The sequence below is a fragment of the Cygnus olor genome, chromosome 10, assembly GCF_009769625.2.
Source record: "Cygnus olor isolate bCygOlo1 chromosome 10, bCygOlo1.pri.v2, whole genome shotgun sequence".
Lineage (NCBI taxonomy): Eukaryota > Metazoa > Chordata > Aves > Anseriformes > Anatidae > Cygnus > Cygnus olor.
This window is the reverse complement of record NC_049178.1, coordinates 2,074,141-2,094,755: the sequence shown is the minus strand read 5'-3', so window position 1 is coordinate 2,094,755 and position 20,615 is coordinate 2,074,141. Positions and strand designations below refer to the sequence as shown.

Below are 20,615 nucleotides of genomic sequence, written 5' to 3'. Positions count from 1 at the left end.
CTGAGATACTATCACCTCAAAACCACTAGCTTAGAGCTCCGTCACTACTCCAAACAACTTTAATTAAGTAAACTCCAAAGGAGTTATTTATCTAAACTAACAATACCACCTTATAAGCAGCAGAGGTAATATGATTTTGCTCATGTGGATTATGGAAGTGATACTTCTCTATAGAAAACACCATGAAATAAAGGACGATGCAGTAATACCACACAATACCTATGGAGGCCTTAAGGATGCTGGGTGAAATATAGAGGCTACACCCCATGCCTCAGAAGCAGCAGCCTTCCCTCTGCTCTCCAGGGCAGTCAGAAATACTCAAGTACTCAGCAGCTTTAGGGAACTATGCCACTGATGGATACAGTAAGCTGATTCTGGTTAAAAAAAAGTTTTCTTAGACCTTCTTTTTCCTGAGCAGAATGTGCTAATGGCCAAGTCCTACCAGGCTTCAGGCATGGTCTTTATCTGGCTGCAGGAAGAGTTTCTAACCCTTGCTGTGGTGGTCAAAGCTTGGTCAGGCTCCAGCGTGGTTAATGTTGCTGAACTGGGATCACTCAGCATTCCCAGTCCAAAGTATTGGGGCTTCATTATTGGGTTTTGTGTATTTCGTTTGGTTTTAGATATACCACCAACATTTGCCAATAAAACTCCACATGCAACACACTGACTTGCAGAGAATGCATGAACATGTCTAGTGCTTTTTTTTTTTTTTTTTTAAATATGAACTTGCTGTGTATTACTTGCATTAAACCAAAGGCAGAACCTCTGGCGAAAAGGAAGGATTAAATGAAAGCAGGTGAAACACAAGGACAACATTGAGCATAACCTTCACTGCTGCCGCATCACAGCCTGCATTTTTAATTTCCAAGTGACAAACTGTGGACAAGCAGCTCAGATTTTCTTTCAGCAGTCTTGTTTACCAGCAGGGCAGACTTTAATAACATTCTGATGACTTAATACAATTACTTCACATGACTAAATTATGAAGTCTCCTTCCCTGTTCCCAGTTGAACTTCAAACAGCATGTCACAGCTAGCTTATATTTTAGAGAAATAAACAGATGTGGGGACGCAGCAATTGGACCTTCATCAAACAATGACTAAATGCTCTTTCCAGAGATTTCCTTCATCCCTCTCAACTGTTACCTTACGGCTAACAAGCGGCTTCAGAAAGCTCAAAACACCACTGGGGCAGTTATTCTGAATGTATTTAAGCCTTTCAGGTCATGCTTTGGATGGACCAGCACAACACAGTATGCTGAAATTTTATCCCCCATAATTAGCAAGATACTGTTTTGCTGATAACCAACCTGCACTCAAATCGTATGCTCTGTGCTTGTTGTATGGTCAATGACCTATATTTTCCTAAAGGAAGAAAAAATCAATGGCCACGTAGGAGCAATATACTGCCCTTTCTATAAAAAGGATTATTTTCCTAAGAACTGTTTTGATAAATCACAGTAAGATTACACTGCATAAAAGTCTACATGTAGACAAAACTTGTGGCAGCAAATGAGAAGAGCCTCTTAGCCACGAACAAAGCTATGTTCGTTGACCTCACGCTAGCTTTTCCTCCCACAAGAGCTTTTGTCCGAGCAGCAGAGGAACTCAAATGGGTGTGACACTGTAAAGATCAAACATCTCTGTGAGAATAACCACCAGAACACACTTTAAGACACAAAAAGAGCAACACCTACATTCTGCCTTACTGGAACGTCTATTTTAAATCAAAATACTGTGACAGCACACGTGGCGGCACCCCATTCTCAGAAGCAGTTGTCTGTGCCTGTGCTGACTGCCAATTGCATTGCTAGTAACCCGTAAGTTGTCCTAGCAAATGCTGCTCCTGGAGCTGCTGCTTCACAATGGCCACACAACTGTAACGCCATGATCTTCCTGAGCTATTCTCAAAAACCAGATCCAAAGCACTTATTTATCAGGTTGAAATCAGCCATCTTTTCAATTTCTGCAGCAAAGAAGGGCTGGGATAACCCAGATATGGAAAACGAAGGATACATGTCCTGCTTCCAGACCTGAGCTACCTACCCCACACAGAAGCAGCTTGGATTTCATTGCATGAGACTACTCCACACTTGGTTCCTCTGTTCAGTATTTCCCCTTCAGCCCTGTCTGCCCCAGAAACAGCTCAGAGCAATGGTGGTCTGACACACACAGGGCAGGTAGCTTTGCCTCAGGGCAATGCTCACGTCCCCTGTCCCCAGACTTCTCTCATTCGCAGCCTTTAAAAACAGCAGAAGACACCTCCCAGTTGGCAATCAAAAAGTAGTAGGGGTTAATGAGTTAGCTACACTCATTAATGAAACAGAGGGAGAGAATACTAGTCAATGTCACTTAAAAATCTGCTCCTCCACACACCCATTTCAGCTTGGGAAACAGGTGCAATATTACCACCCCAAACTTTTTTCACCTAAAAAGGTGAAAGAGGAGTATCAAGAAATTAAGTACATCAAAACTGATGTTGGAAACCAAAACATAGGGTAAAAAAAAAGAAAGAAGAGGATTTGATACAGTTTCTGGAGCAGCAGCATCACAGCAGTGTTATTTCTAGTACTGTAGACACAGCCCCTGGTTGGCTCTTTGTGCTTCTGCCTGAATGTTTTGTCACGAGTGATGTTCTTACAACCAACCGTATGTGACTTGAAAATAAATCTCAGGATACAGCCCTGAGTCAGTCTATCAGCTGCAAAACTCCTAGATGAAACCAAGGATTTTTTTTTCCCCCAAGCATACATACTACAGTACTGCTTTGAGGCTCAGTGTAATAAACGCTCTTTCCTATTTTCAAAAAGAGCCAATCTGACCCAAACAAGCCTTGCTTAGAAACATTGCCAAGGGCCACCTACAGTAACAGAGGCAGTGCCAAGTACAGGCGAAACAAAGCCATCTCCCTAGTTCTGCATCCTGAAATCACATCACCACCAAACCCCAGCAGAAGTTTTCACTCGCATGGAAAAAAAAAAGAACCAACCTCTTTAATTAACGGTTTGTAAAGCAACTTCAAGCCATTGTTTCACTGATTGGAGCGTTTCCAGCTACTCCTGCAATTGTGCATATTGATTTCAGATCTGTTAAAAGATTACAGCTGTGTACAAGAGACTTTCTCCCTCCACTGCTGATTCTGGTCAGAAGCCCGGGGCAGACCCAAGGTCATAAGGAAGGTCAGGAGCAGCCACAGCTAACGAGCAGGGCTCAGCCTGCTATTCCTGCAGCACTGATGGGCACGTAGCAATTTAATTAAAACAGAACAATGAAAAGATCCCCCAGCAAGCCTGCTACCAGGTTAATTCCCAAACAATAGACTACCCTGGAATCTTAACTGCTAAGTGAAACTGTAAAAAGCTTATCTACAGAGTTTTATAGTGTTAGAAGAACAAGAGTCTATGTTAATGTTTCTTTAAAACCTGGAATCTGAAAATATAGTGTTCAGAGGGTGACTTCCAACTCCCCGATTTCAGCATCGATTCATTTTTGGACACCAAGTCTCTAGGCAGCAGCCATTACTGCCAGAGAAACGCTGTTGTTAACATCTTTCCTCTGAATATATCAGTGCACAACAACAATAGAGGAATCACGAGCAGATGCCTCCTTGAATACGTGCAAAGCACACCAACTGGATTTCCACCACAATTCCTCTTCTCTGGATTTTTTTTTTTTATTGTTTCAAATGGATACGAATGATATGCACAGCTCCCGTTTGTAAAAATACTCAATTCTCAATTATTTGAAAAAGAGGAAGCTGTCAATATGAAAATCAACTTCACTGAACATAAAAAGGTGGGATGCAAACAGCTGCCATCCGCAGCGTGCTGAGGCGGGGTGCAGCAGCGTGCTGCAATTGCACCGCTGCCACCGCCCCTGAGCTGCCGGCACCCGACAAAAGCTGGGCGACCACCGCAGCCCCCTGCCCACACAGCCCTGCCAGGGCTGCAGCCTCAGAGGGAGAGGGGTGGGAAAAACAAACAAACAAACCAACCACACTGTGACCCTTTTAATTCTCTCAGCACATTAGAAAAGAAGAAATCCAGTACTGCCCACTGTGTTTGATGGGTTAAAGTTCCTTCAAGGAAGCATCGCTGCTTTTGCTTTTAGAAGTGGAGCATCACCTCTTTGCAAACAGCTGCCCTTACGTTAGGACCATGTTCAGCAGCTGATTTCCAGCTATGTTATTCACTTCAGAGGTAAGTCAGCACATTTTAACATTATTTAAATGTGTTTCTGTTTGCACAGTTCTAAAACCCAGCAACAAATCAAGGAATGTCTTCTATATGCTGCCCCAGTTTATTCTTTGGAGCATTATGTCTGGGCCCAGAAGGGACCTGACAGCCCCAGGTAAGAAGTGAGCTTTGCAGGAGCCTTAGTGCTCAGAGGCTTTTCCATTACAAGTTAAGGGATCCTTGTTACAGGATCCTTGATGGAGATGCATCAGATTCCAAATGCTTTCAGGATGAAAAAAAGCAATGTGTGAATGCACCTTCCCCCCTGCAGTCTTGCCTACAAAGCATATGGGAACAGAAATAAGTGATGTGCAAACCAACCCTGCAGCCATTCCTATGGACTGAAAGGGCACCAACACAATCACAGCATGACAGCAGTGACCCTCACAAGGTCACCCTTCGCAGCCCACCAGGCAGGGGAACTGTCTGCTTTTTAACATTTACAAAACAACCTTTTCCCCACAGATGACCACCCTGCAATCTGGTTTTATAAAAGCTCATGTCAAGCACTCAGCTCTTGCCTGAGTTGGTTTTCCTGTATTTTTGACCAAAGTGAGTGCACAGCTGGTCCCACCTGCCTCTGCTTGCTCTGCCGCAGTGCTTCCCTCTTGTGGGTCTCATCTCCGTGCCTTTGGTGACCTGCATATCCTACTCCATTAGTGACCTTTCTGTCTGGAAAGAAAGAACTCTAGGTATCAGCTGTTTGTTCTCTTCTTTTCCAAGATTCCTATCAGAAAAGACAAAGAATCTTTCAGCACTTTCCCTTCCCTAAGCTATTCCCTGACTTTATACCATGCATGTACAGAAACGTTGTATAAGAATATTTTGCTATATGATTATCACTACCTCTAGTTTCTTAGCACTTTCCAATGTACCCAGAAATATTAAGGCAGTAACACTTTTTTTTTTTTTATGATTTGCTTGCATTAAAAACCCAATTCCACCTTCCTCCATTTATTTAAGAAGGGAAGAAAGAGCTCTGTTGATCTGATACAGACATATGTATCAGACTAGACAACTACATAGGACCTCAACAAATCTGTAATGCATTGTAATGAACTGCTTGGGCACACGTTACGTTTGGCCACTTCGCAGTAGTGCACAGTCTATAATTTAGAGCACAGTAAAATGTTGTTTCCCTGTATTCTCTGCTATAATAAAACCAACGAATTCTTCAGGCATGGCTCATGATGCAGCTTTTAGGGAACCCAGAAAACGGAAGCTTTCCTTCCTTGGCAGCAGGGGAGTTCTCTTGTACCATTTTCCTCCACGGGCTGTCAGCGGGTTCAAGAGGGAAGAACAGAAAGCAACGCAAAAGACTGTCCAGCATTTCAGCTATAAATCCTAGTGGGAAAGAAAAGTGTTATCGTGACTTTAAGAATCCTCCTCCTCCACTGATGATGTTAAGGAAAGTTCTTAAGGAAACCTGGAGAACTTCAACAATGAGATTACCGTGTATTTATAGAAGTGTCAGCCAGCATTGCTCAGAGCAGATAGGGTCACGTCTAACAAACAGCGGCCTACCGTGGTGAAAACACTGGCTCCTGAAAATAAACACTTGCTAGCAATTAAAACAGTCAAATACTGGGAACGGGCTATGTCCTGGGTTTTCCTGCAATGTCTCTTCCACCTCTGCTCACACGTTTTAATTGCAAGGCCACAGAAAGCTGATGAATGCATCTGTAATATCGCTGTGTCTAAGGACAGGGCGAGATGGCTGCGAACAGGTAGGTTTCTGTGAGCAGAAGGCAGCAATGATCAAACTGACCTGATCTAACACAACGCATCTGATGTTTCCCGTGACTGAAGATCAGCTTCCACGCGAAGCTCTTCTAATCACAGTGCTGGAGATTGTTTGTGGTCTCTTCAGTGAAATAGTCAGGGATCCACAGAGTTTGGATCTATCGACAGAGCTTTAGGAAACAACCGCAGACCAAGCTCTAGGTCTTCACTGAAGAAGCAAGATCTCGGGGCTGGGCGGTGAGTTTGTTAGGTTTGCTTTGGGAGCACGTGTGAACTGCATAAACTGTAAACTTAGTTAAGGAAGTTATCAAAAAGATCCGACCAGAGCATGAGGGTTGTTAGAGTCACTTGAGACTCTGAAAAAACAAACTCATGACTGACCCCTCAGATGAGAAAAGTGAACAGGATGGAGGAATAAAATGGACAGATCTCTATGAAGTTCTGGGTATTCTGTTTCTTTTTTTTTTTTGGGGGGGGGGCTAACCCCTCACCCACCTCAGAAGAAAATAAAACCAGGATACATGATTGCTTGCTTGTTGGTGTTCTACACAGTCCTGAAAACCCCTACCAGCCTCCTCTGGCAGGGTGTCTGGGAGGCTGTGGGGCTGCAAGCCACTCTCCAGCTGCATCCCATGGGAAATGCTGCTCAGCCACAGAATGAAGCAAGAACAGGCAGGTTTCACACGCTGCCCAGAATGAGAGAAAGCTGCACTGCGCTGCACGGGTAGCATAAGGAGCCAGCACATGACCACAAAGGGCGTAGAGAAGAAAGTCAAGAAGTTCATCAGCAATGCCCTAATGGTCTCACACCTCGGTGAACGACAGAGCCTTAATTGCTCCAGGCTATTCTTTTTTTTTTTTTTTTTTTTTTAATGCTTAAGAATAATACAAAGTCTGTTATCTTTCTCTGCACTCCAGCGCTCTGTTCCCAGGAAGGAAGCACCATCTTTGAAAATAGGTACTCACGCAAAAATATCACCCCTCTGTGGACTGAGCTTTGGGAGTCTCTCCACAACTCCTATAAGGAGCAAAGGAAGTGTGAGAGAATTGCCACTAGCAATAGGAAGAAAAAAAGAGGGAGATGGTCCCCTGTGCATAGCACAGCCAGAGAACTGCGCAGTACAGGTTAACAAGAAAACGCGTGTCAAAGTGATGGGTAAAGCGCATTCAGGAAAAATGACAGATATTGCACGACAATGAAAAACAAAGTGTCTTTAAAACCAACTTCAGAAAAATAGCTTATGTTTTATAGGCTTGAAAGAATAAAATCATACCTACGTTGTGTTTTGTAAAACATGCTATGTAGTACATTTACATTGTTCGTTTTGTTAGCTATTTTTATTCTCAATTAATACTTAAAAACACAGATTAAAATATATCTCCTCCTTTAGTTTACATAATCAGATCACCTTTTACTTCCCTGGGAAAAAATTGCTCATTTATTTTTCAGCTTCTTTATATGTGGGCACGGCTACCTCATGATTTAACAACCAAATCAGTCACCTATGAAATCTGTTTTGGTGCCACTAAAATGCAGCAGAAATGAGAGAAGATCAAAAGGCATGGTAATTAGCAATTACTCAGGAGCAATTACTCCTTCTAGCGACTTTTCCAGGACATGGGAGCTGCTGAGCTAGCTAATGACAGCAGTAAAACTCATAATCTGTAATTGCTCTGCCGACCTGTCTCAACAGGCCAAGTTAGATAATTCAACAGAAAGTGTCAGAACCACTTGTGTCTGCTACAGCAACTACAGCCATACCGAATGTCACGTCTCCTTCCAAAAACAGCTCACTTTTCTGCAAGTGTCCTGAGGAGACCTGAAAGGAATGACAGCATCCCAAACACACTTCCAGCTGATCCAGGTCAACGTCTGGTTTCATTCCATAACCACTGCTACGGCCAGAAACAGCTCGAGAAGAGCTGCTGCATGGTTCCTTCAGCCTTCCCCATGCTACTACGAAGGTCTAAAGAGATTTTTTCACAAAAAGCCCCCATAACAATGAAATTCTGTATCCTTCCAGTTAGCTATGAAAGAGCAGATAGAAACTTTCACAACCAGCCCTTACTAGCAAACATCTGCTAGAAGTAAAGCTGAGATTCAGCCCCGTTAGTTTCCTGCCTTTTCTGCCCTCCCCCAGCACTTCTAAACCACCACCACCACTTCCTTTTAGTTTTGACAGAAGACCTCTTCACAGCCAGAGGATGCATTACACATTACACATTATCAAGCATTTTTCACATCCCCCCCTTGCCTGGATTAAGTCCAGAAGAGTTGCAATAGAAGTAAAGTTTCCTGTTTCCCCAGCCATCTTGCAAGTCAGGTCTCCGGACAGGCAGTAAGACAGAACTTCCAGAACACACATTATAAAGGATAGACCCATCTATAAACACTCTCTACAACATAATGGAGAAGAGCCGCTGTAGTTTTTCTTTCATCAGCAGTCAGAAAAACCCGAGGAAGGAATTTCCACTATGTCTCTGTGGTATAAAACAGTAGATCATATTCCACCTTCAGCCCAACACTTTCTGCCGCTGGACTACAGAAGCATTCTTCACAGCAAAGGAGACACAGAATTTCCTTGGACCAATGTCAACAAGAAACTTCTACCACGAGACCCAGGCTAAGCATGGCTGCAGGGGCTGGGGAAAGCCGCAGCACTCATCTTGCTCACTGGTTTACAATAGCCACAATGTTCTTGATTTCTCTCACAGAATATTTCCAGACTCATTTGCTATTTATCTATAAATCATCACAGAAGGCTTGTGCACATCCTCCTGTTTCCACTTACCTCAACAACAGTGGTGAAACAGCAGCTATTTGAATTTCTGCCGCTTTCTGATGTGCTGTACTACAGCAAAGCCAAGTCTCTCAGGAAAGTCATGTTGGCTTGAATTTTTCTGTGGGCCAGGAGAATCCTGATATCTCTGTTCACACACTGTGCCTTTGTCATTTGATATAGGTGATTAAAAAGTGATTCAAAGCAAAATGCAATACACTAATTGGCATCCTAAGAGGAAGAATCCCAAAACACACATGGTCAATTGGCCCAGATGTTTTCATTTTCACACTAAAACTTTCATGCTATTTCTCTTCTGTCTCCTCCCCTCTTCACCACACCACAATTTATGGTCAACAGAAGAAAAAGCTCGGACCAAAAAGGGAAGGCAAGAAGAAAGAACACACTGAGATGACACAAAGCAATATGTAACCACTGGCTGCCAAAGCCACCTGCAGAGAAACCCCCATAACAGCAAGGGTTATTATCTATCACATCAGGTTTTGATTTATTTATTTTAAAAATAGAATTCAGTTTTTTTGTTTCGTTGGTTTTTTTTTTTGAGTTCAGTTTCAAAGTTTAGAATCAAACACAATGTTGACCACCACCACCAATTTATTTTCAAGCAACTAATTTTATCTTCCCCATTTCAGAAGAACACTTTAAAAAAAAAACAACAGAAGCTTTAAAAAATGAGAATCTTCACAAGAAACCTGACATCAGCTACTTTCCCTCCTCACATGCCGCTCAGCTCTCAAAGGGTGCCAGGGGAAAGGACAGAACAGCTTCCACCGTATGCAAGCATGTTTGTGCACAAGGCTGAGTGGGTGAGGTGGGAGGACAAAGCACAAGAAAGAACACTAAAACCAGCTCATCCAAGCGTTCTGTAAAGGAATATGCAGCTCCAAGCAAATATGGCAGAGTAGCTGAAATATGACGGTATCTAGAAGGAAAATCACCTCCAACTGCAGTGACTCAGCGAGCTGGATCGAAATCTGCCGATCAGCACGCTTTGGGCAGCGCTTGGAATCCGTTACCGACATAATGCTGCTACTTCTTGGGTGGGGAGCTTCTCTTTTAAGTTAGGAAATAAAGACAAGAATTGTGTGTGTGCTTGCAGCAACTGGTTGCTTGCCTAAGCAAGAGCACATGGATTGATTCCAGCTCCATTATCCCTCAGCCAGGACCCACAAAATTAAAGGTGAACTAGCCTGGCTTGTTTGATCACCTGTGACAGTCCCATGTTCCCCCCCCCATCCCCAATCTACTTCTGTTGCACCCCAAAATGAGGTACTATTGAACCCCACTTCTCCACAGAAGTAACCTACACTTTCCAGAAAGAGTCAACATAAGGCTTTTCATCTCCTTGTGAATTCCACTACCAAATATTATCCACATATTTGTTATAATCCCCTAAAGTAAATTCAGACACTTGTGATTTTCAGTTTTGGTCATGTGAAATGCACCAAGATTAAGACCTGGGCTCTTAGATAACCTTCCCTTCTGGCAGAGACAGCTTGTTGATTGTTTCAGGGCCAGAAGAGTCAAATACATAATGCTTCAAAGGAAGGTGCAAGAAACCTCATGAGTAATAACTGGGGACTTTTTTACCACATCCATCTGTGGTTTGCAGTCTTTGTAGTCTTTTTACTCAGTCTACATTTAAGCAATGGTTTGAGCTCTTAAAACAATCTGAGCTACAGATTTCATAAGTAATTATATTGTTTAGTCAACTCCTCAGTGATTATTTCTCATCAAAAACAGGCAGTTTCAATACCAAAGCAAAAAAAAGTGGAAGCTACGTTGAGACAGTAAGTTAAGCAACCTATGAAAAAGTAAAAACCATCACCGTCATGAGAAAAAACACAAGGCAAACTTTATTGTTACTCCTTTTGTGCAGTTCAGTGTTTTGTTGTGCTCCCACATCCTTATAAAAATTGTGGAAGAAGCAACTGGCAATGTATAAGAAGGAGAAGCTATGCCCCAAATATTTTGCAGCAATAAAATCTCTATGGAGAGCAGGGCAGAAAAAGTACATCCTAAACTTCTTTGTGCTTGGCCTAAACAGATCCATCTGCTTTTTAAGCCAGTAGTTCTCTGATTGAGGACACCAGTGTGCAGCACCCGCAGTACTGCTCTGGCCTGGACACACAGTCACATTTCTGTCAAGTGACCTAGAATGCAATATGGTACTTTTTGCAGAACTAGGAGGTATTTGAACAAGGAAGAGGGAATTTGTACTGGTTCAGAACCACTGTGGCCATGACAGGCTGGTTCAGTGGATGGAATCGGAAAGCTGGATTTACTACACTGCTGAATTACAGCTTCAGCTGGATTTAACGTGGGAGACAACCAAATTTATCAGCATTAACAGATATTGAGCAGCTCAAGAATATTTCTCAATGTGGTTACATAGCACAAAAAACATAACCACGATACCTGTTGTGATGTGCATTGTTCACTTTTGCTTACCTCTTTCAGTTCCTGTGCAACAGAATTAAGGCGTTCGTTTTCAGACTGGGTGTTGGCAAGGACATTTCTGAGCTGCTTCAGTTCTGTCTGCAGCTCCATAACCTTCTTCATGTAGTACTCTTCCTTGGTAGCCGACTCCTGAATCAAGGTCTCCTCTCTGCTCTCTCCATCTGCTGCTACCTTCTTGTGGTTGGTATGGGCCTGCCCAAAAGCCTAGGATAGTCAGAAAGACCTTCTGTTAGTAAACCCAGAATTGTGCATAAATAGCTTCCATTTTAAATAGTTAGAACTATTTTCTTCCTGTTTTCAGAACATGTTTTTCTGATACAAAACAAAGCAACTTTTTTCTACACCCTCCCCTCCTGGGATTAGACCCTTAAATATTATCAAGTTGCTAACGCAGGGCTCTTGAAAGTAACGTGCAGCATCCACCCAAACAGTGTTTTGAGATGCATAGGTTACTTTGGTAGAACTTCGTATAAACCCTACAAGGGTTTATAAAACCTCTGTAAAAGGGAACACCAATGTGTTAACTCAAGTCTGCTGTTAAAGCAAGACTCTGGCTTGCAGCAAGACAATCATGAGATGACCAGAAACTTCTCTGTGCATGCATTTTGCATACCTGGGTCAGACCCACTTCTTCAACGACTGCATCACTGAAAACAGATTTAGCACCAGCAGCCTGTTCTTTTCTACTCTTCCTGATCCAGCTATGCCAGAGACACTTATCACCACGCTCGGCTGCTCATTGCTGGAGATTACTGCCCCCTCAAACCTGCTAACCCACTTCAGCCAGAAGCGGGGCAGGCTCACAGAGCTGCTCTGCCACCAGGTTAAGCTAACCTGGGTCATCCTGGCTGAAGTAGGTCAGCATGTGCTCACCCAACAGCTCTGCTGGCTGCTCTCGCTGACTTTATCCCTAGCAGTGCACCAACAAAGGGAGTTAGAGGCAGGTCAGACGTATAACCTCTTCAGCAAAACATGCATCTGTTTAGACCTGACTTTCTTTCCTTTTTTTTTCTTTCCTTTTTTTTTTTTAAACAAACAAAAAAACCTCCTACTACTTGTTTCTTGGGGGTTTTCATTTTGTCTGAAACTCTACCAGGCAATACTCTAACATCAGTGCTCAACAAACAAGCAGCTAGACTTACACTAAGAAATGATCTAAAGCAAACAGTTTAACATTTAAGTAGGTATCTACTTGTAACAGTTTGCCTGGCATACAAACCAAAGTCAGTGTGATCAATGAACGCTGTCTTCACATTGCTACAACTGCATGTACCACACAGTCCAACCCAAGATGTGTATGGAGCCTTCAAGCGCCACAGCATCTTTTGGGATGCCAATGTCCATACAGCAGGTTCCCACAGTCACCAGTAACACAAGACATTCAGCCAGGTCAAGATCAGCATCTTGTAAAATTCCTTGTTCAGACATGCATTACATTTTCAACTAGTCATCTTCTACTAGCTTTTCAGCTAGTACATACTGCCAATCCATACAAAAAAAATCTGTTTTGAACAGAAGGAGATTTCAGTATTTTTTACTTCCGTATAGTAGCCCAGATACATTCATGGTACAGTAATCACCAAATATACAATGGCTGAAACAGGTGATCAAAGATGCCGGCTCTGCCTACAGAGGAAGACACCCACCTACTGCTCCTATCAGACTGAATTTTATTTCAGATGAGCAAATCAGAGAAGCGGGAGACAAATATCCATTGAGGAAATTCTAGCCAGATTCACTGAGATGGCCCAAGGGAAATTAAAAAACGTCACATTTCAGACAGAAAGTAAAGCACCATCTGCACGAGTCCTTGTCAAATGAGTTTCAGCAAAGCAGATTAAAAGCCTAATGCCTAAGATCTCCATAAATGTTAAATGGATAGAAAAAAAAAATACACGCTCCTTCTGAAATACACTATCATTTTTCCATGAAGAATTAACATCTACCTCTTACAGACGTACATTTATTTCAAATATTATGGCACAGAGAAAGCGACTCTGAGCACCCATTTGCCCAGTGAGGTGGCATCACACTGTTGGCAGTGGGATGCCCGTGCAGGACATGCTGAAGGTTCTCGATACTCAAAGCCACATCTGATCAGCCAGACGGCGGAGTCTGAGCATGATTCAAGCAAGTAACTTAGCAATTTCTCTAAAGGAGAAAAAATATTGAGGATAATGACTAATTTCCTCTTAGAACTTTGAATCCAGATGCTAAGCCTTGGGTCTCTCTAACAATGAAGAGAATTTAATCATTTTCCAGAAGCCGCTATTGCCAGTGACTATGTGAACACACAAACTGGCATAGCAGATGAGACTTCTTTTTTAATCCAATATCCTGTCCCCTATAAAGGCTAACGGCAGATGCTTTAGAGAAAGGCACAAGAAACCCCATAATCTCCCAGAGGTGTGGATTGCCTTAAGCCTTGAAGCAGAAGGCTTAACGTAAATTTGGCAGAGCTATTAACATTTAGCTATGTTTGTAAAATATCCCTTTATTTTTCACGGTTTTATGCAATTTTAGCCTCTAAACATCCTACAGCAGTATGCTCCATATATTAAGTTATACTCTTACATGACGGGGGTTGTTGTCAGTTTACAAGTTTGACATGTTTTAATAAAAGAGAATACCTTTTGTTCCGAGACTTGCAGGTATGTTACTCTGTTCTCCTCTCTGTCATTTGCTGTTTATAGATGCTTCCTTCTATTCCCCAGTGAAGGAGAGATGAAGTTCAGTAAGCTATCACCGCTTTTACATTTGAAAGATTTTCCATGCTGTAATACAGCTGGACTCCTATTTTAGAAATGTCCTTTTATTATGCCTTGTCCTGAATGGCAAGACTATCCGAACCAAAGGGGAGCTACAGACATCAGCTCCCTTGGACCAGCTGCAGAAATCAGCCCTATCCATGATAACTTTTGTGGGCCCTGGTTATTTCTGCGCAGCAAGGTGGTCATTTACTCTCATCCAGGAAGCTTGTGAAGTTTCAGCAGGAAGCTACCGTTAGCTCGACAGCAGTACTGCCTGGGGTCAGGAGGCTGGCATTAGCACTGAGACTGCACGAGATACAGGGCACCTTCGTAACAGACATGGTCACCAGAGCAGGCAGCCTGGAACAGCTCCGTCTGGGTGGGTCTGTAAGAGAATAGTTAAAAACTACTTCCCTTTTAACCATGCTCCGTGATCTCTCTTGTACATACCTCCAACCAATCCCCATGCATTCCCGTTACCAGCCATTTTCATAATTGTAACAGCCTGCGTGGAACAGGAAATTTAACTTGAACAAAATTGTCCAAAATTACAGGGCAATGCAGTTACCTCCTATGGAGTAAAACAGTCCAGGTCTGTTTTAAATCAAGCTATTAAAAAGGCAGACCGACTTTTTACTGACATGCATAAAGCCTATAAACCTGCACACATGCAGAAGCCCAGCATCTGCCCAGCCACTTTTGCTTTAACATTATAGAAAACAAAGAAATAGAGTTCAAGAGTTCATGAACCAAAATACTATTTTGCTATTTACTCAGCTAAATGTGCTCAAAGAAACAATTTATGCTGACACAGGCACAAGTAGCTTCCATCTATTTCTTCAGAGAAAGCTGCACAAGAGATGGAAAAAGCCCTCCTCAGGTTTTAACACAACCTGAAACTGCCCAAAACTGCCATTCCCCACCCGTCATACATGTGGTCTTCAGCCCACCTTCCCCAGGCACCGTGGGGAACACGGCACCCGTCTGCATCCAGTGCTCAGCTCAGGCTGAACAGGAGCAGGAATGGGAAGGAGAAGAAATAGCCCCAAAGCTGCTAAAAGCAGTTGCACTGCCAAGGGAAGTCACCAAAAAAAAAAAAAAAAAAAAAACAACCCACAACCCTGGAGATGTTACAGAGCAACAAAGAGCAGAAGTAACATCTCCCTCCGTCAAAATGACGGGGAGCTTCCTGTGCATAAGTAAACACTCAAGAAAACGGAAAACAAAAATATTTCAGTGAAGGAGTTTTGTAAGATAAACTGCACACTAATTCTGTACTAATACTAATTGCTGGTATACTGAAACACTGTTAGGATTAAAAAACAAACACAAGGAGGCAGAGGAAGACAGTTGCTTATAAAGAATACATGATTTGAAGGATTAAGAGAGAAGAAAATCTTGATGGGAGTCAGGGCTCCACAACACAAACTGACGCCTGGACAGTATGTGTCATCCTAGTCACATGCAGTTTGACTCCCTCAGACAAAAATGTGCTTCTTCGGCTTGTTACCAATGTGAAGAACTTGAACAAAATTAAATACAAAAATGTTTTGCTAGTATAAGCCTTTAGCCTTATATACAAGTCAAAATGACTTTAAAAGAAAGAACACTTTCTTTCTTTGGTCAGATTATCTCGCATTCTTTGATTGCTAGACAGAAACAGTTAAGTATTAACAAAAGGGAAAATGGCCATTCTGGAGCATGGCGGACACCAAAAACAAAGGTCCGATCTTCAAAGAGCTGCAAGTACTTGCCTAACCAGTCTCCAGGTAGCCTAGAGCCAAGTACTGTGCTTTGGCTATCATTTGCAGACAGCAGTAATGAGCTCACTAATGCCTCCTCACACACAGGAGGGTAAATGACCTTTCGGTCCTTTGTGTAACTGTGTGCTACTCCTTCGCACTCTGAAGTAGGCATACAGCTTTCTCCTTGAATATGTGGTTCTTGGTCTAGAAAAGACTTAACCACATAGCATAAGCAACTCCACGTATAAATTGCTTTGAACACTTGTGAATGAACACTAGCTAAATAAAGAACAGACACAGACACAGATTTCTAGGTTGGAAGAGACCTCAAGATCATCGAGTCCAACCTCCGACCTAATACTAACAGCTAAGGATATTTTCATCCTCTAAGTGGCTTTAACGCTGTGCTCAAGCCGCGCAACTTGACTGAGAGAGCTCCCAGGAGGAAGCTTGGGACACCCCATGCATTGCCCCAACGTCACCTGGGCAGGCTGAGACTGGAGCTGGGGAGACAAGCTCTCCATTTTAGTACACCCTCCTTCTGTCTGGCGTTCAGGAAGGTTATCACACTTCTCCTCCACAGCATCTCAAGGGTGTTGACCTTTCATTCAATAAACCCAAGCTTTGAGTTTTTTTTCAGAATTTTCCTCTTCATCCACAGGAGGAGAGGGACAGACGCCTTGGTGACCAGGACAGTAACACGTCTTCCAGTTAATGACGCTTATGCTACCGAATTTTCATACCACATAGCGGTTCTGTTTCCTTAAATGAAAACAGTTAAAAGGGCAAAGAAAGAGGATGAGAAAGCATAATTTAAATTAACCATCCTTTTTTAATTTTCTTTTCCCAAAGCACAGCTCCACCTTGTCTGCAGTCCTTGGAGCACGCTGACTTATAAGTTGGTAAATAAGGCTGGTGGGCAGATGTCCCAACAGTGGTGGGGTTATCTATTTTGCATTATAATACCTGCTAACTTTTTAGGTGCCCCACATGCAGTCACACACACTGTACTCTACAGAGCACAGATGCATATTATATTTTAATCACATTTACTGGTAACATCTAGTTTCCCTTCTTTACTCTCTCAGCTGAAGTATAAGGCTGCAACATGCAAACAAGGCTTGCAGAGGGACAAAAGACATGTTTTTGCTAATCAACTTACCTCAAAAATAATGTTGGAAGACAAAAAAAGAAAAAAAGACCCCAAATCACCTTACTACTGAAGTAAACACATAATAAATCTGTAAGACTTTCTGGAACTGGCCCAGGCACCCCTCTTTGATGGGCAGGGTATTGCCTCCTTCATTCCTAGTTTTTCAAGGAAGGAAAAAAAAAAGGCACCACCACCACCTTTATGGACATGGATTACACAATGCACACCATCTACCACCTACGTGCTCCAGCTCGTTCAGAGATGACAAAACTCTTTGAAAATGCTAGTATTGCAGTTTTCAAAATTACATATTTTGGAGGCCAAGACTTAATTTCCCCCACTATTGAGCATATAAATCTAGAGTTGCCCAACGTTTCTTTGTTCCCCAAACTCCTCTGTACGAACCTTCTTTGTACTGTTGGTTATTTTGCTGTCTTGAGCAGTCAGATCACTTTTACTCGCATAAATACAAAGCTAGGAAAGCAGACACAGTTACAGGCTCTCTGCTTATCACAGATTTCCAGCCAACATTAATATTTGGTATATAAGCTCTGGATAAGATCAACAGCATAAAAATGCTAAGCCTCTTGCAGACATTTCTTGCTTTTGGTACTGAATTTTAAGGATATTTCCCAGCTTATTCCATAAAGTGGGTATGATACCAAAAGAGCAAAAAGAAGAAAAAAAAAGACAGTCAAAGATCAATTCTTCAAGTCCTGTCAGTTATCTGTAACTGAAAGTGGATCTAGGAAAATGAAATTCAGAGACCTATCACTGCAAAGGAAAATAAATGCTAGCTTCAGGTGAAAGTTTAACCACAAATCCTCCAACAGAAGGCGACTCAAGATGCTAGTAATGTACTTGCAGTAGAATAAATAACACTTTATATCCAGGTTGGAATGAAAGTTACGTGCATTTCTGAAGTAACTACAAATTTGCTTTTTCCAAGTGCCTAACAGAAAGAAGAAAAAGCAGAATATTTCAATAAAATCATTAAAGTAAATTATAGCACACTGTCACAGGACAAAATCTGATCACTGAGATGAAAATACCAATGAAACATTAGACACTTTGGCATACAAAACACAGTAACAACTTACAGGTGCATAAGCAAAAGTCAATGCATTTTGGACAAGTTACTAAAGTTCAGGCGCTGTGGCTTACGAACGTCTCTAATCAGTAGGGATTGCCACCTCAGGCCCTCAGGCTGGTAGCTTCAGTCTGCATCTTCCTAATGCCTTTTTTTTTCCCTGGATCCTGTTGATTGGCGGAACCATGCTGGACTAAACAGATGACAGCTGTGATTCATTATGGCAACCCCTTGTTACACAGAAGGAACAGCTGATCTTTCACAGGTCTGAGCTCCACAACCTACCATCGCACAGCTAAACCTATGCTGTGCTTGTAAGCAGTCAGTGTTAACAGGGCACAGAGCCTCACTTTGCCCATTCCCTTTTGCCCTCCAGCACTCAACAGGAAGCTTATCTTCCTTCCTCTGATGGACTAGCTGCTCTTAAAATTTCATGCCAAAGCGCATGTAAAAACAAAAAATAGGCACAACAGAGAGATGAGAGAAGAAATGCTTTAACTGAGCCACCCAGCCCGCTAGAGCAGGCCAGTGATGACAACTGCTGCATCATCTCATGCTCTGTTCCCACCTCGCCCCAGCTTTGTGATTTGGGGAGTTTCACCTGCACAGGACAGCTCTGCCTGCTGAAGTGCAGACCGCAGCTTTTCTGACAAGCTATGCGTAAACCCATCTGCAATCTGAGGCTAAATATGGCTCTCAAATTTATTCTGAAGAGCATTCCTCATCAAGAAAGCTAGCCAGGTCACATACAAGCTAGAATTTCACTTGCAAGCAGTTTTCAAATGGCACTAAGTAATACTGGTATTCTCTTCCCCCCAAGTGAAAATCCCACATTCGCAAATTTTGCTCCTAGCAACTCCACTTCATTTTAATTATCAATATTAAACTAATCAGGATATGTTAATATGCATCAGAAGAATAATTAGCACTAAAAGCTACTCACATTTTTGTTCATGTTTCTGCACCGTCAGACTCTGAATTTAATTACAAAATTTTAGCACCAGTTCAGCTCATATTTTTTTCTGCTAATCAGAACCAAAATAAAAGAGGTTTTTCATGGCTTCAACAAGCATCGCACATTTTTTGTAATAACAAATTCATTATGACCATAATGATCTGAAACAGCAACAGCAAAGTGTAAAGACAGTACTCTGAAGAGATTTAAGCCTCTTTGCAGTGAGCCAGGAGTTGGATAAAAGGAGGTATTACATCCCTCTGGTGCAATGCATTCATATATATGAAAATTTAAAGTGAAAATGAAGCAGTCACATATGCATTCTTCAGCTAGCAGACCAGCACTGGACTAACAGCTGCTCAGTAATGTCCCTAAACACGTGCACTAGACTTGTCCCAGAAGCCTAACGCCACAGAGACACAAGCCTTGTGGCGTGCTCCATAAACAAAGCCACGCTGCCAGCACAGGCTAACCCTGTGCTCCCACTGCCTCAGCCCCTCGCCCGGCCCAACGCTGCCTTTCATTCTGAGCAAGGGGCTGACACGGCCACACCAGGGCCTGCAGCAACCTTCAATGTTCATAGCAGGGCAGAAGAGAAGCCGGCCAGGCAGCTTTCCTGCCCCAAACCGCCAGCCACAGTGGATCAGAACAGCTGTGACAGTGCCATCGAGGAGCAGGCTGCTGAGTGCCTGCCGCCTTCCCTTCCCTATCACCAGATGTACTCCAGATTTAACAAGGGTTCACTTCAGCAGGAAGAAATAAATACAAACGCCTTATAAGATCACAGTGTTCTCCCTCACAGATTAGAGGGACATTCCACAGATGATTTAGAAGTTTGTTGTTGGTTTTTTTTTTCCCCAAATGGTAGAAACACACTGGAGCCTATATTTAGAATGCACTGCTTCGGTGCACTGCTGCTGGGATGGAAAGGTTTGCTGATAAAAGTCTAATTTAGCCTGTCAGCTTAGTTAGCTGGACACAAGCTGTACAAACTCACACGGTTCCGAGGGCTAAACGCAGCCGTGCCCAAATCAATAGCCAAGCAGCAACTCCACCTGTGGTTACAAGAGCGAGTGGCCACAAACTGGCAGGGCTGGACGCAGCTGGGAAGGGGCTGCAGCCATCTCACCTCTCCCAACAAACATGACTGATATGACCCACCAAAATAAAGAGGAGGGTGAGGGGGGATAAAACAAGCTCAGTGAAGGCAGTGGAAATTGCTCAGAGCGATTTAGGACATACACCACTTAAAGTCATTAGCATTTGACTGTTTTGTTTAGATACAAACGCTCTATTTCCATCGCTTTTGTGGTTCGGCATAGACTCCTCTTAGAGGTGTGAATGAAGGGGTCTAGACATGCTAAAGGAATTACTCACCTGAGTTTGGCTTCAGGTGTGGAAATTGCTGAAGCAGCTAAGAATCAGTTTGCTTCCAAAGTGAATTCATGTGAAAAGGTGCTAACATGACACCCCTTGAGTCATGAGATTTAGAAATGCACAAGATCCAGCATGAGGAGCACCAAGAGCATGTTTCTCAGACACCCTCTCCTTGCCCTCCCAGATCACAGCTCAGGTGTGGCAGGGCTGCTCCCCTGCCCACTCCCTGTGGCAAGGCTTGCAGCCTCACCAGCGAGTCAATCTGGGAATTATTCTTAGCCATTTCAATCCCTCCCGTTTGGTTCCT

General features: G+C 42.8%; 1 protein-coding gene across 7 annotated transcripts in view; it reads right to left on the bottom strand.

The window, feature by feature from the left end:
- The window catches only part of BICD2 (BICD cargo adaptor 2), an 88,440-nt gene that overhangs the window by 30,481 nt on the left and 37,344 nt on the right, over positions 1 to 20,615 (bottom strand). For all 7 annotated transcript variants that reach the window (XM_040569147.1, XM_040569144.1, XM_040569145.1 and 4 more), the window contains exon 2: positions 11,230 to 11,442. In XM_040569147.1, the coding sequence (XP_040425081.1) occupies positions 11,230 to 11,442 (213 nt within the window). The remainder of the gene's footprint in view (positions 1 to 11,229; positions 11,443 to 20,615) is intronic.